Raw genomic sequence first — 15,567 nt, 5'->3', positions numbered from 1 at the left:
TAACGGGTATTTAAGCCTAAAACCTTAGTTAACATATCTGACAAATTCTCAACTATATGAACTTTTTGACCAGTTCAACATCTTTAATTTCTAAGCAACAACTTCCCTATATAGTGAAACTTGACATCGATATGCTTAGACCGTTCGTGATGAGATGGATTTTTCGCAAGAAAAATAACGCTCAGACAATCACAACAGATGATAGGAATAAACTCCTGCGATAATTAACAATTCACTAACCATTCTTTTCAACCACACATTGCCTCCTTCATTGTTTCACCCACAAAAATATACACCGACTCAATAGTAGACAAAGCAATAACTGGTTGTAGAGAAACTTTCTAATTAACTACATTACCATACAAGTGAAAAATGTGACATGATAGAGACCTTTTATCAAGATTTATAGCATAATCTGCATATGTGAAGCTTTCACCAACAATGTTGATTTATCACAATCCTTGTTAAAACACAATGATACATGTTAAAACACAATGATATATACATGCTACCTTTCAAATATGGAAGCACCCATTTAATTGCATCCCGGCCCAATACTCCTTTAACCCTGCTTATCATAATCATATATAGCATAACCCAAGTCGGACTTTGTACAAATCATAGAATACATACTTACTTTCCAAACCTTCGCAACCAAAGATTTTCCACCAACATACACATAACTAGTCGATTAACATAAAAACACGTGTATACTACCAAGGTCGTCGGCATGTTAAAAGAAAATATATTCATAAGTGGAAGCAACGTGGTTGGCCAACCCGGGGGTGAAAACCATTATATATTATATTTTGATGTAGCCATTATATATATTTCAACTTCAAGCATTATATTTTGATCATAATATATATAATATGGACTCACAAAAGCTACTCTTTTCTCTCTTCACTATCCTTCTTCTCTCAGGTTTTTTTTTCTAATTCTTTTTCCAGTTTTTTCTTCAACTTTTTCTCAACTTTTTTATTATCCTTCGGTTCGTTATTAATCTAGTGCATGTGGGTATTTGGTATCAGAGCAAGGATCGGCCGGTCACAATGATCTCATCCGTGAATTCCGACCAAAGAAGTTGTATGTGTTTGGAGACTCATACGTTGACACAGGAAACATCGGTATATCAAACTACAGCTCTCGAAAGTATCCTTATGGCATAACTTTTCCCGGCAAACCTTCCGGGCGTTTCTCCGATGGCCGTGTTTTGACCGATTACGTAGGTAAAAACAACTTCTTTGTTTGTGTTGTACAAAAGTCAAAACAAATTAGGTGATCAAGCAGTGTTGGTATTTAAATTTTCTCTTAAAAGACAGATATTTTGGTTTTCCTGATATTACGAGGTTGAGTAGTACCGTACACGTTGCAATAAAGTAGATTGGTAGTTCATTCAATCCCTAAAAATGAGAAACCATGACGTTTGAACCATCATTCATTATATTAAATTACTGTTTTTCTAATCTTTCTTATTATTTTCGGGTTGGATGGGATGTTAATTACAATTCTCATTTTAGTTAAAAATAATACATATTTTTATAGTTTTAAATATAACAAAAAAAATTCAAATATTTAAAAAATATATAGACCAAGATATTATATTTATATCTTCTATTGTGGTTTATCATATAGATTGTGATATTTTTGTATATTTGTAAATATTTTTCATATAAAATAATTTTCCTTTAGAAAATATAAAATTAGAAATAGAATTGTATTTATGCTTCCAATATTTTCGAGATAATTTTTGGGGCTCTTGCAAGAATAGAAAAAAAATTATGAAAATAGAGTGGGTGTAACTATATTTTTTAATTATAAAAGTATCAAATTTAAAAAAGGATAACCATCTGATAGTCATTTGATAATCATATGATAACCGTCTGATAGTCATCATATTTGTCTTATTCGTAATATGAAAAATGATGTGATATAAGCTATTTTTTCTAAAATTTTTTTGTCATCTTATGCAATTTTTCATAATTTTTTGGGTAAAAAACATAAAGATTTTGAAAAATGATAAAAAAGCTAAGAAGATTTCAACCTAATTATCTTGTTAAAAAATCAAGATAATTATATTATTAAGAATAATGATAATTAATTACGCAAGGAAAAGAAATAAAAATTACATAAACTTTTTTTATTTATTAGAGATTTTTTAATATAAAAAACTTATATTTTACTATATTTTATATTATGTGAAACCATATTAGTTTTTCTAAAGTACTTTTTAACTTTCAAAACATGTTTTTAGTTTTTCCTGACTTTAATTTTTTCATTCGTATAAATTTCCTTTTTCTTTATAATCTGGAAGGATCTTCTAAGCATTCGTATAAATTAGATAACAAAATTATATAAAAACTTGTAGAATAAAATGCTTATTATCTTGTAACTTTCTAACAACGACTCCAATTTTGTGTACGTTCTTCTATTACTTTTCTGATACGTGCGTTGAAGCTATGATTTTAGATAATTAGTGAATTAGTTAACATTGTATGAGATAATATGAATGATGCAGCTCGATATTTGGGTTTGAAGCCACCTATCCCATTTCGAGTACTGTTCAAAGATTTAAAAAGAAGGCAAGGGAGGAAAAAGAATATAAATGGTGTGAATTTCGCTTATGGTGGAACTGGAGTGTTCAATACATCAGTTTCCTTCCCAAATATGACCACTCAAATTGACCTTTTCCACAAGTTTATTGACGAAACAGACATTCAATCCTCTATCGCTCTCGTCTCTGTTTCTGGCAATGACTACTCCTTTTATCTTGCTCGTAATGGCTCTCTCCAGGTCAGTGCAGAACGCCTTATATGTCGTAACTTAAATTAAATTATGTTAGATATATATATATAGTATTTAAGGTTGTTAATTAGTTTTCTGATAGGTTTCTAATTTTAATTAAGAACCTTTAATATGCATGGGTTCCCAAAAATTTTAAAATTTTGTATTTTGGTTGAGTTTTCTATGGAAATGTCTTAGTTTTAAATAATCCATTATAACCAAATGCAAGAGTCAAAGTTGAAATTTAATTTAAGTACAAACGAAAATCAGCACAACCTCTCTTAAATTTTTTATCAAAATTTACTTTAATATATGGTCTAACAATGCAGGGTTTCAAAGGATTCATGATTTCAGTGGTAGACCAAATAATTTGGAATTTGAAAAGAATCCATAGCTTGGGAGTGAAGAAAGTAATTGTGACAGGGTTAGCCCCATTGGGATGTCTTCCTCACTTTACAAATTCATCCTCATTTACTCAATGCAATTCAGATATAAACTCATTGGTCACATTTCACAACCTTTTGTTGAACCAATCTATTTCCAAACTTAACAATAATAATAATGAAACTACCACCAAAAATAATACTAATTTCTTCATTCTTGATATGTATGCCTCCTTCATGTCCATTATTTTTGGGAATCCTAAACAAGGTGGCAAGAAGCCATTACTATTGAAGCCATGTTGTTTTGGAGTTAGTGATGCATTTTCATGTGGAAGTGTTGATGAAAAAGGGAACAAAAAGTTTAGTTTGTGTGAAGATCCTAAATCAGCTTTCTTTTGGGACTCTTTGCACCCCACACAACAAGGATGGTTTGCAGCTTTTTCTGCTTTACAATTCATTCTCAAAAACCTTTAAACCCTACTATTCTAATTGTTGTAATTTAACTAATTATATATGTGTGTGTGTCTCTTCCCAAATTTTCTCAGACATAATGTTAACTCTTTTCTTGTAATTGATCATTATTATGTTTCTAATTTGGCTAACTTAATTATATGTATGGGTGGGATGTATTGAATGAAGGATTATCGATTCCAAATTATCATAAGTTACCACTAGAACAAATATAGGCTTTAATGTCGCTTGGGAAAAATGAAAAAAGACCATTGGTGTCGGTTTTGAAAAAGCGGATCTTTAATGTCGGTTTTCCACCGACATTAAAGACAAAGCTTTAATGTCGGTTTTAAAACGACATTAAAGGTCCGCCATTTTGAGAACCGACATTAAAGGTCCATTTAAATTTTAATTTTTAATATTTTTATTTTGTGAAAAAATAGACACTTTAATGTCGGTTTTCCACCGACATTAAAGGTCCATTTAATTTTTTTTTAATAATTTTTTTCGTGAATTCTCTCTCTTACTTTACCTTTTCGACCTAGCTATTCGATTCCAAATCTCGACCCTCGTCTTCTCCGAACTTCCTTCATTTCTCTCCTTCATTTCTTCTCCGATCGACGCCACAAGTTTAATCGACGCCGCCATTTTATCGCCGCCACCATTTCTATCGCCTCCACCATTTCTATCGCCGCCACCATTCCGATCGATTGTTGTTCTGTTCGCCCACCCTTGGAATCAAATTCGGCCGCATTTCTCTCCTTCTAAAGAAATTCGTCCGGTCGTCCCCGTTCACAGCAATCGTGTTCACAGCAACCGCGTTCACATCAACCAGCAACAAGGTTCGCCCACCCTTGGAATCAAATTCGTCCGCGTTCACAAAATACATCTTCTCACGGTAAAATTTCCATCTTCTTTCATTTGGGGTTTTTAGCATGTTTTTTGATTTCGATTTAGATTATGGATTCTTAGACAAGGGAAAGTTGTCAAGGCATATAGAATACGAGTAATTTTCTGTTCATGCATATACCGCGGTCACACATCAATTCTGCTGCAAAACCCAAAAAATTGGAACATAATTGTATTGATGCTTTGATTAATTTCACTGTCTTCTAGTTTTATTAACTTAACACATCAGGTATATACAACATAGAGTTGAAGTCGGTCGCTATATACAAATCCTAGGAATGATGGATTGTTATGAAAATAAAGGGAAAAAAATAATAATAGAATCTGTTGGAATGGCTAGATTAGAAACTAGGGAAGAGAGTCTAAATTTTGTCTGGTTGCATTGGAAGATTTGTGTTGCGGGCTTTATTGGGAGGATCGAGAAATTTGATTAAGGGAATTTGGAGCCCTGAAGTTGCAAAAATCTCATCTTTCCGGCAGCCTATTTTTGGTTATTGGGAAAAGAAATGTGAAGGATGATGGTGTTGTGTGGGTTTTGTTTGCTTTGATTCCAACTTTTGTTTGCTTAGACAAGGGAAAGTTGTCATCTTTCCGGCAGCCCATTTGTTTGCTTAGACAAGGGAAAGTTGTCAAGGCATATAGAATATGAGTAGTTTTCTGTTCATGCATATACCGCGGTCACACATCAATTCTGCTGCAAAACCCAAAAAATTGGAACATAATTGTATTGATGCTTTGATTAATTTCACTGTCTTCTAGTTTTATTAACTTAACACATCAGGTATATACAACATAGAGTTGAAGTCAGTCGCTATATACAAATCCTAGGAATGATGGATTGTTATGAAAAGAAAGGGAAAAAAATAATAGAATCTGTTGGAATGGCTAGATTAGAAACTAGGAAGAGAGTCTAAATTTTGTCTGGTTGCATTGGAAGATTTGTGTGGGTTTTGTTTGCTTTGATTCCAACTTTTATGGAGTTCTGCATTTGATTTTCAATTACAATTAATCATGGGTGGTTTAATGGAATTTGCTGTTGATGTTAAGTTCTTAAATTCAGTAGTCTGGATATAATAATTAGTGAACAAAAGCTTTAGATCATTCTGATGATGTTGGTCTTGTCTATAGGAGAAATTTTAGGCTAAATTTCTCACACTGCTTTAGGGATAGATGAATTTTTATGTTTGATTTGTTGAAAGTTTTTCTTTTTGAATGGTAATTTACATTTACACTTTCTAGCATGACTGGTCTTTAATACTTTTGAATATTTGATCAAGGTTTGAATGATTCCATGGTTTCATTCTTGCTTGAAAGAGTAGGTTTAAATTACATCTTGCATGTTAGGTTGTGGTTTGAATTGATCACTATTTTAGTTCGACAGTGGTAGAGATTATTGATGCAGGAACATAATGTCATAGTCTTAATTTGATATTGATGAAATATTTTCTCTAAAACTTCTCTTAGTTAATAACTTTCATATTCGATCACCTTTATTTACTTTCTTAGTTTAGTTTAAGTATCATCACAAGTCGGTCCTGTAAATAAAATTCAAAGATATAGTTTAGTTTTAGTTTTGAGTAGTTTTTTGGTTATTTGATTGTGGTGTTTGCATATATCATGTTTTATTATTATTTTGAATGGCCTTAAATCCCTATATTCAAAGATAGATTAAGACAATTACTATATTATTAGACTGCAAGCACTCAATTATTCATGGTAGTGATTTGATTTGATTATTTATTTGGTTTTATATAATTTTGTAAATTGTTTCTTTAAAATATATATATTTGTTTTTTTGATGTTGTGTAATGTAAAGTACATAGATCTGCACAATTGAGTTGCTTTCATGAACCATCTATGATTGAATTTCTTTGTGTAAGGAATGTGACAAAGAGTTGTATATATATATATATATATATGAAAATGGCAAAACTTTCTTTTTCTTTTTAAATTGTTATCTTTCTGGGCTTTTATTATTCACCAATGATATTAATTTTTTTTTCCTATTATATGTTTAGGAGTACAAACAAACCAAAAACTTAAAATTATCAAGTAATTTACAAAGTTGATTTTTAACGATGTTGTAAGTGATGATAAATATGTCTTTCAAAGTTTATTCTTTAGTTGTCATTTCAATTCTCTATTGACCGTTTCTTAAAATAATTTCCAAGTTTGAATATTAATATGGAACTTTTCAAATTCCAAATATATCTATTGACCGTTTCTTTAGTTGTATGAACTTTATGAATTTGGACGAATCTCCAATGATATAAACCGTACTATTTGATGGATGATTTCATAAGTAGAGAGGATAGGTATGGATAGGGAATAGAAAGAGGAAAGAAGAATAGAAATAAAAAAGAAAAGGTCATTGTCACATTTGAAACCATGTATTTATATAGAATGATAAAGAATTTAAAAAAGTGGGAAGTGAAGAGAAGATACTGAGAAGGGAAGGGGGTGAAGAGATATGGGGAGCCATTTTAGTTGTTCTTCATTTTCTTGCAAAATATGAGATGAGAATATTAAAGTTTTAACTTTTGAGCTTAATATTATAAACAATATGTGTGAGATGAGTTATGCTCATCATTTTATTAACGATTTTAGTTTAAGTGTAATTGAAATCCTAACTTTGACACTTCCCTTATTTATTTTTCATTCTTTTATTCTCTATGATATATTTAGTTCAAAGAACAAATTATATAAAAATCATTGATCATTCATGTTGGATTTGCAACATAAAACCACAAGAATAGTTATTAGTTTAGTTAACTTTAAAGAGTGATTAAAAAAATGATAAAAATGATTTTAATCATTTTTAGAATCATTCTCGAACATGCCTTATTAGAGTACTTAATATTATGTTTTATTTACTTATGTGATATTTTAGCCATCTTATCGTAACTAGTAATTGTTGTTGATTTTATGACTATTTAGTTGTTCTTCATATTCTTGCAAAATATGAGATGAGAATATTAAAGTTTTAACTTTTGAGCTTAATATTATAAACAATATGTGTGAGATGAGTTATGCTCATCATTTTACTAACAATTTTAGTTTAAGTGTAATTGAAATCCTAACTTTGACACTTCCCTTATTTATTTTTCATTCTTTTATTCTCTATGATATATTTAGTTCAAAGAACAAATTATATAAAAATCATTGATCATTCATGTTGGATTCGCAACATAAAACCACAACAATAGTTATTAGTTTAGTTAACTTTAAAGAGTGATTAAAAAAATGATAAAAATTATATAGAACTTGTTAGTTTTTGGAATGTGGGTTCAGTTTAAGTTTACTTAATTTCGTTGTTTTCTCAATTTTTTTTGTAGATTAAATTGCATCTTATATAATATGGATAAGTCGTGGATGCAAAAGAATAGAACGTCATCTGAGTATGCTTATGGGGTTGAGATGTTTATTAAAAATGGGTTGAAGCATTCAAAGACGTCGAATGTCATGGCATGTCCTTGTTTAAAGTGTGTGAATGCAAAAACTTTAGATGTGAATACAATTAGAGATCACTTGTTTTTTAACGGCATCGATAAGAGTTATCAAGAATGGATTTTTCATGGTGAATCACTACCAATAAAGAGAAACAATGAAAGTGTCTTTAGTAGTGTAAAAGAAGAAATTGACGAGGATGACGTTGATGACACAATTGGAATGTTTGAGGCTGCACATAATTATTTTAATGACAAGTCAGAAAATTTTGAGGAAGTTGTAGATGATGCCAAGAAACCATTATATCCTAATTGTACGAATTTTACCAAAATATCTACGTTGATAAAGTTATATAATTTGAAAGCTAAATTTGGATGGAGTGATAAGAGTTTCACTGAGTTATTACAATTAATTTCTGACATCTTACCTACTCCCAACGAATGCCCTACTTCTACTTATGAAGCAAAAAAAATTTTGTGTACTCTTGGAATGAAGTACGAGAAGATTCATGCTTGTAGGAATGATTGTTGCTTGTTTAGGAAAGAACTGTCTGATGCAAATGTATGCCCCTCTTGTGGTATGTCAAGATGGAAGATTCCTAAAAATTCAAAGAAGGAGGTTAAGAATGTTCCAGTGAAAGTCATGTGGTATTTCTCTCCAATTCCAAGATTTGAAAGAATGTTTCGAAGCAAAGAAACATCAAAATTATTGACGTGGCATGACAGAAAAAGAGAAGTGAATGATCTATTACAACATCCAAAAGATGCATTATCATGGAAAAAAATAGACAATTTATGGCCAGAGTTTGGGTCAGAACCTAGAAATCTACGTCTTGCTCTTTCCACAGATGGGGTAAATCCGCATGGAGATCTTAGCAGTAGATATAGTTGTTGGCCAGTTATGTTAGTGACATACAACTTACCTCCATGGTTGTGTATGAAGCGAAAATTTTTGATGTTGACCGCACTAATATCTGGTCCCAAACAACCGGGAAATGAAATAGATGTTTATTTAGCTCCGTTAGTTGATGATTTGAAAATACTTTGGCATGATGGGGTGGAATGTTACGATGCATATCAAGATCAATGTTTCAGGCTAAAGGCTATTTTATTATGGACTATTAATGATTTTCCTGCGTATGGTAACTTGTGTGGTTGTACAGTCAAAGGATATCATGTATACATACGGTGTTATTATCATAAGAACAATAACAACATATGAAACAAACAGTAAAAGCAGTAATGATAATGATTAATGAGACAGAAGAGTTGATAACATTGTTTGGGATGATTTCTAAAACAAAGTTAAGAGAGGGCATAATGTTGAATAATGTCATGGAATATATTGTGGAGATATATATCTGGCCTTGGTATTTATTGATCACATTCTACATTCTTTTTAGCTTGAAATATACACTTTTAACCTTTTTTTCCTTTAAAAGTAAAATAAATTGTGTGAAAGATTTGAACAGATGATATTCATATTTAAATTAATTGTTTAAAATTTCTCTTTTAATCTACCATGTGCCAGAATAAAAATAAAAAATAAGTCTAATTTAAGATTATAATAGTCTGTCAATTCGAACATAACTCGGTAAATCATGATAAGCATAAGTATTATTATAAAGCAAATAGAATAAATCTCGAAAAAGTTAAAAAGTTTGATTCTTCTTTACACCTATATTGTCAAAAAGAAAAATAAAATTATCGTTTCAAGGACGGACGGTTCAATTTTCCACACCATTACAATTGTTAACTAAAAAGATACACATACGCATGTTCATAGATTATCCATTACAAAAACTTATCGGAAACAAAAGAAGAAGCAATATATATAATGATATAATAACCCAAGAAAAATATAATTGAATTAGATGAATAATAATTAAGGTGTGAGAAAGGTGGGATATTTGATAAAATGGTGAAAAGGAGTGATCTTGATAACCAAACCAGGAAAAACATCATCTGGATCATTAATGTGAGGATTTTCTTCAACAATGAATGGATCTCCACATTTTTCACTAATGCTTTGCAAAGTTTCTCCTTCATGAACAACATATATCTCTTCACAATTGTACTCTAATAATTCACTGCTCTTGCAACACCATATTAAGCAACTCAATACCAAAATTACCAAACTAACCACCTTTGCCTTTGATGAGGATGGTGGTGGTGGTGGTGGTGGTGATGGTGATCTCTTCCCCATTGTATATATAACACTTCTATATGGAATTAATTGGTTATGTTTCTTAATGCTAATATGTGTATATATATGTGTGTGTGTGTATAAGAAAGAAATGAATAAGGTTTGGGTTATAAAGGTAGTTGAAGTGGGTGAAGTTTTTTCTTGAGAGGAAGTTGAAAGGTTCCTTCAATGAAGTAGTTGGATATGTCAGTAAGCCCCTTGTTGAAAGAGTAGAAACTAAGTGTGGTTGGTTCAACTGCTTGCTTAATTAAGTGCTGGGGATTTCCCTTTCTGGCCTCAAATTTTCAAATGGTTTGATTGTTTTAGTTTTAAAAATTTTCTTGACAAACTCTAGTCCTTCGAGTTATGTTTGAAAAGTCACGATAATTGATAAGTCCTTCTATTGAGATTAAAGATTCGAGTCGTCATACTCAAGAAAAAAATTGATTTGATAGCTACGTTTTAGGATTGCTTTTATGGTATGAAATTAGGAGTTGATTTAATTTTGAGTTTCTTATTGGGTTTTTTTTTCTTTTTTCTTTTTTTCTTTTTTTTTTTTTCTCTTCGTGTGTGTGGTTCATTAGGTGGTTGGTTAATTAAAGGTTTATAATTAAATTGTTATAAAGTATTAATTAATGTTACTCTAGTCAAAAAGAGTCCAATAGGATAAGCTAAGAATATACGTGGAATTATGTTTAAAATCTTGGAATTATGTAAAATTTAACTCATACATCTCATTTTTAGTTTGCAGAGTTTACATGAAAGTTTTTGTCATTCTTGTTTAAGATCCATTCTATCATCATGATGCAACAGAAATCTATATTTGCTCGTTTGAAACCAACATCTAACCTACTACACACCTACATGTAAACCTCAAATATGATACTTTGTCATATCAACTTTGAATTCAATGATTCATGAAATTAATTAAACAACTGGATCTAAAATAATCTTGCATATAATTATTTGAAAATTTTAATAACCAAACATTATAATCCCAAACCAAATTCCCCAACAATAATGCAGATAGAGGCATGTGAAATATTAAACTAAATACACTAAATTTTAATCTAATAAAAGTTGGGACAAATTTCAATATTTTAATATTGAAAGAAATCACTCCTAAATCTTAACACATACACCATCAGAGTTTAATTAACCAATTAAATTCATTTAGATTGGAAGGAAAGAAGCAGGAATATCCTGAGTTTAGCCTAAGAATCAGTTGTTAAGACCCAAATCCAATCCATGAATTTATTTTTATATGTAGTCCACATCAAATAGACCTAAACCATCGTTTTCTTGTTCCGATTTTTATTTCAAGTTCTAATTTGGAACCTAATCAAGCAAAGTCGTTACATAAGAAAATATAGAATAATTGTGATTAGTGTCCAATCATACGATTGAAAAAGAAGAAAATTGATGAAGAAACGAAGTTGAAGTTTCAAATATAGCCCCTATTATCAAGAGACCCTTCTCTATCCTAAGAACTTTTCCAGCGATTGTTTCAACTCTCCGACTTCCTAACTCACTATTTATAGCAACCTCTCCTAACATATGGAGAAAAATATTTAAGAATATAAACCACACATCTAACGACCTATCGCGGTTTTCCGCATGGTCAAATAACCCATGAACCTACCATATACTGAGAAATATTATAATACCAAACGATCAAATGTATACGAAATAACAACCTTACTGGTCGTACACTGCATCGTTCAAAAGATATATGTAAATGAACTAGAGTTGGTTTTTATATTAGTGCATCTTTTTGGACAAAGCGATCAGTAGCAGTAACTTCATATTTTTAACAACAATGAGTAAAAGCAGAAGATATTTCTGGTAAATAACAGAATGTTTGTTCAAACATCCACAAGGGAAAGTGGAGGTTGATCAAATTGAGATTTTAGTTATTTATATGCTTTTCCACTATCTGCAAATGAGAGTTCTAAAAGGGGAAGATTAAAAAAAAAAAGAAAAAAGGATCAGCAAACAAAGATTGCTTTGCTTGTGACATTTCATTAACAATTAAACATTCAACACTCACGGTTTCTTCAATAGATCCTTAACGTATTTGGTGACTTCATCCACTTTGACAGTCCATGCTACAGACACTGGGGAATAACCTGTCCAGGGATTGCTTCCAGACCATCTGGAAGATATACGAGAGAACAAAGGAAGGGATTATTAACTGAACAATTAGAAAACTGGAGAAACATTTTGCAAGATCATGTGTTAAACAATGAACATACTTCTTGATTCCTTGATCCATCAATGTATGACCTACACAGATTCCCTGAGTTTCAACTCTCACAACACCAGACTTGAATGTAAAGAGATCGGGGCGAACTAAAGCCACAAATGAAACAGGGTCATGGAGGAAGATGCCTGAACACAGAATTTAGGATGGTCATTGAAATGGAATCTACAAGTTTAGGCATTTTTTGCTGAAAGATAAACGTGACTGCTAATTACCATAAACCCCGTCCGACATGACATGCCAATCTCTGTAGAATTTGCACATGTCACATAAGACTTGAGCATGTTTTCCTTTGGATTCCCTTATTTCAAGGAGGTCGTCATCTGCAAACATAAAAATGATTGGCATCACATTGATGTTGCTTCTCAGTATGCTTAATTTAATTTTATAAGACGTGCAAATAGTGAGAATAATGACAGGCAGGTCACAGGCATCGCTGACAGTTTCTCACATCATTCGGGACAGACAAACATATGAAGCTTGACAAGGAAAACACTACCTGTAAGTTTAACTTGTGTGGTGATGTTTATCCCAATCACATCAATGTTTGCTCCAGAAGTGAATACAACATCTGCTGCTTCTGGATCTCCATAGATCTGCAAGAGATTTCACAATTCATATAATGCCGTTTTGTCCAACTAACGAAATATTAACAGTACTTTCTGAGAAACAGATATGCATAACTGTTTATTTTCACCACTTTCTCCCAACTGGTTCTAAACCCAGGTCGGTTAACTTAGAATAACATGATGAAGAATATTAGAAACCTAGTGAACGGCTATTCTCAATAACATAGAACCCATAAAACAAATTTTCAATTTCTTAACAAAATATATTACAAGAAACAGATGGTGCTTTTAGAAGTATAGAGGGGTCTGAAGGCTTTTCCACTAAAAGAGGTGAGACATAAGCCTCAATTTTAATTAAAAACATAATACAAATTCTGACTTTGAATGGTCCTGTATCCCAAAACATAACAGTTATTTAAGCCTCATTACTACCGTTTCTTTTCTTTTTACAGTAGCCTCATTACTACTATTATCATTGATAAGATTGAGTTATACTACAAATTTTTTGATTTAATGTAAAGTATTAGTCGTTCAAATAATCAATTGTCAAAACTCAATCCTTTACATTCTTTAAGAATGTGGAAAGTTTATTCTAATCATTGAATGAGGCATAAAGACTTAAACCCTCCATACGTTTTCATAGAGGTGGAAACCTCTTATGGTCCAAAGAAGGTATAAGTCAATGCTAAAAGTTAGAGCCATGCCTTGAGATGATCGTCAAAGTACCCTCAAAAGCCCTTTAAGCATTGGAAATAGATTATTGAAAGGAAAATTAACAACTCACATTTGCTTCAGCAGCAGGGCTCACATTCCCTAGAGCAAAGAAAGCACCACCAAGTATAACAATCCTTTTCACCTTGCTGGCAAAGGTAGAATCCATTTTGATTGCCTGATTGTAAAAATAGGAGAAATATATGCTTTTCACACACAAGGAAAAATGTACAAAAAAATCGCATGAATCAATCATAAAAACTAACCAGAGCCAAGTTTGTGAGAGGCCCAAGTGCAAGTATAGATACTTCACCAGGATGCTGAGAAACCGTCTCAACTAAAAAATCAGAAGCAGATTTTTCAATTTTCTTCGTACTTGGAGATGGTAGATTTAAATTCCCAAGTCCATCAGAACCATGTACAAAGTCAGCAATGTGAGGTGTTCCACCCTTTTCCACCAAAAAAAGCATAGTTAGTAAACCATACAAAGTCCCTGAAGGACACAAAAGTACCCAAAGTTAAAGACTAGAGATAAGTGATCAGAAAATTTACCTTCAGGGGTTCAGCTCTGCCTTCAGCCACAGGAACATCCGAACGGCCTGCCATCTCACACTATCTTTTTGAACATCAAAGGATTCATTGATCATGAACACATTCCAAAAAGAAAGAAAATCCAGTGAATATGAAACGGAGCATGCAATTGAAAAGAGGACCATCAGCCAAAACAATTCCATACCAGAAGCAAGGCATTAAGCGTCGCGTCTTCAATGAAGACATTGCCAAAAACTGTAGTTAGTCCCAAGATCTCCAATCCTGGACTTTGAAATGCCATGAAGATAGTCATGGCATCATCTGTCAAATCAAAGATAATTTAGAGTTAACTAAACTGCACGCCAATGGTAAAATTCCTAGAAATAGCCTAAAAGTTCAAAATTACATCCATCACCCTTTCTGAGATTCAATTCTTCCATCAAACATTCTACACAAATGCATACATGTACACACATATATACAAGCAAATTTACATCCCAACAGCACAAATCCAGAGAAATTTAAGCCAATCCGCACAGAAGAAACCAGAGCCTCCTTACAGATTTGCACAATAAATTTTAAAACTCTGGATCACAGGTGTTCGATTAATATCAGTTAGAGCCTAATTGAGAAGAACAGACATTCAGACAAAACAAAATATAATAAAACAGTAACAAGATATGTGCCAAACGGACAAAAAACAGACGAAAAAAAAAAGAGAATGCTCAGAAACAGGATTAAGAAGAAATTCACCGATTCCAGGATCGGTATCGATAATGAGCTTCTCCAGCTGTGGAGAAGAATTCAAAATGTCAGCTTCACCATTCAAATCCGCCATATCTGGTACCAAAATTCAAAACTGAAACAAGGGTAAATATTGGGATAACGAAAGAAGTGAAATCAAATACGTATGTGCGCGTGACTATAAGAAAAAGAAAGACACGCACACACACATAAAAATTGGAGATAATGGGGTGTAAACAAAATGGGATTTTAGGGATTTTAATAAAAAGAATTAGTCAAGAAAGTGAAGAAGAAGAAGAAGCTGACGATGGATGAAGGAAACCGAGGTGGTTTCCGATTGTTTAGTGATAAAGAATATATAATAGAGAATTGATTGGAGTGGGTTTTGGTTAGGTGGAAGATGACGATGAAAAAAGGCGGGCGGAAGATAGAGACAAACAGAACGAGATTAACAATGGTAAAAATCCCAATCAAATTTCTGTTTGTGTGAGATCGAATAAAAGAATTTCGATCGGAAATTGCAATGAAAAGGGAACCCAAAAGCTACTTTATCTGCTTCTGCTTCTGTTCGTACCCTTTTCATAAATCTCTC

The 15,567-nt window shown here is 32.0% G+C and overlaps 2 protein-coding genes across 2 annotated transcripts; one reads left to right on the top strand and one right to left on the bottom strand.

Moving 5' to 3' along the window:
- Positions 1–856: 856 nt before the first annotated feature.
- Positions 857–3,693, top strand: LOC103500888 (GDSL esterase/lipase At5g03610-like). The gene is made up of 4 exons (XM_008464334.2): positions 857–924; positions 1,032–1,229; positions 2,519–2,793; positions 3,114–3,693. Exons 1-4 carry the CDS (start codon positions 873–875, stop codon positions 3,639–3,641), a joined length of 1,053 nt encoding a protein of 350 aa, XP_008462556.1. The 5' UTR covers positions 857–872; the 3' UTR covers positions 3,642–3,693.
- An 8,288-nt stretch (positions 3,694–11,981) lies between these two features.
- Positions 11,982–15,567, bottom strand: LOC103500890 (uridine nucleosidase 1). Its single transcript, XM_008464337.2, has 9 exons — positions 14,985–15,567; positions 14,437–14,552; positions 14,253–14,312; positions 13,967–14,149; positions 13,774–13,878; positions 12,920–13,016; positions 12,636–12,743; positions 12,413–12,548; positions 11,982–12,312 (listed from the first exon to the last, which is right to left on the bottom strand). The coding sequence occupies exons 1-9, from the start codon at positions 15,067–15,069 to the stop codon at positions 12,204–12,206; spliced, it is 999 nt and encodes a 332-aa protein (XP_008462559.1). The 5' UTR covers positions 15,070–15,567; the 3' UTR covers positions 11,982–12,203.

The sequence above is a fragment of the Cucumis melo genome, chromosome 8 (assembly GCF_025177605.1).
Source record: "Cucumis melo cultivar AY chromosome 8, USDA_Cmelo_AY_1.0, whole genome shotgun sequence".
NCBI lineage: Eukaryota > Viridiplantae > Streptophyta > Magnoliopsida > Cucurbitales > Cucurbitaceae > Cucumis > Cucumis melo.
This window is presented reverse-complemented; position numbering and strand designations above follow the sequence as displayed.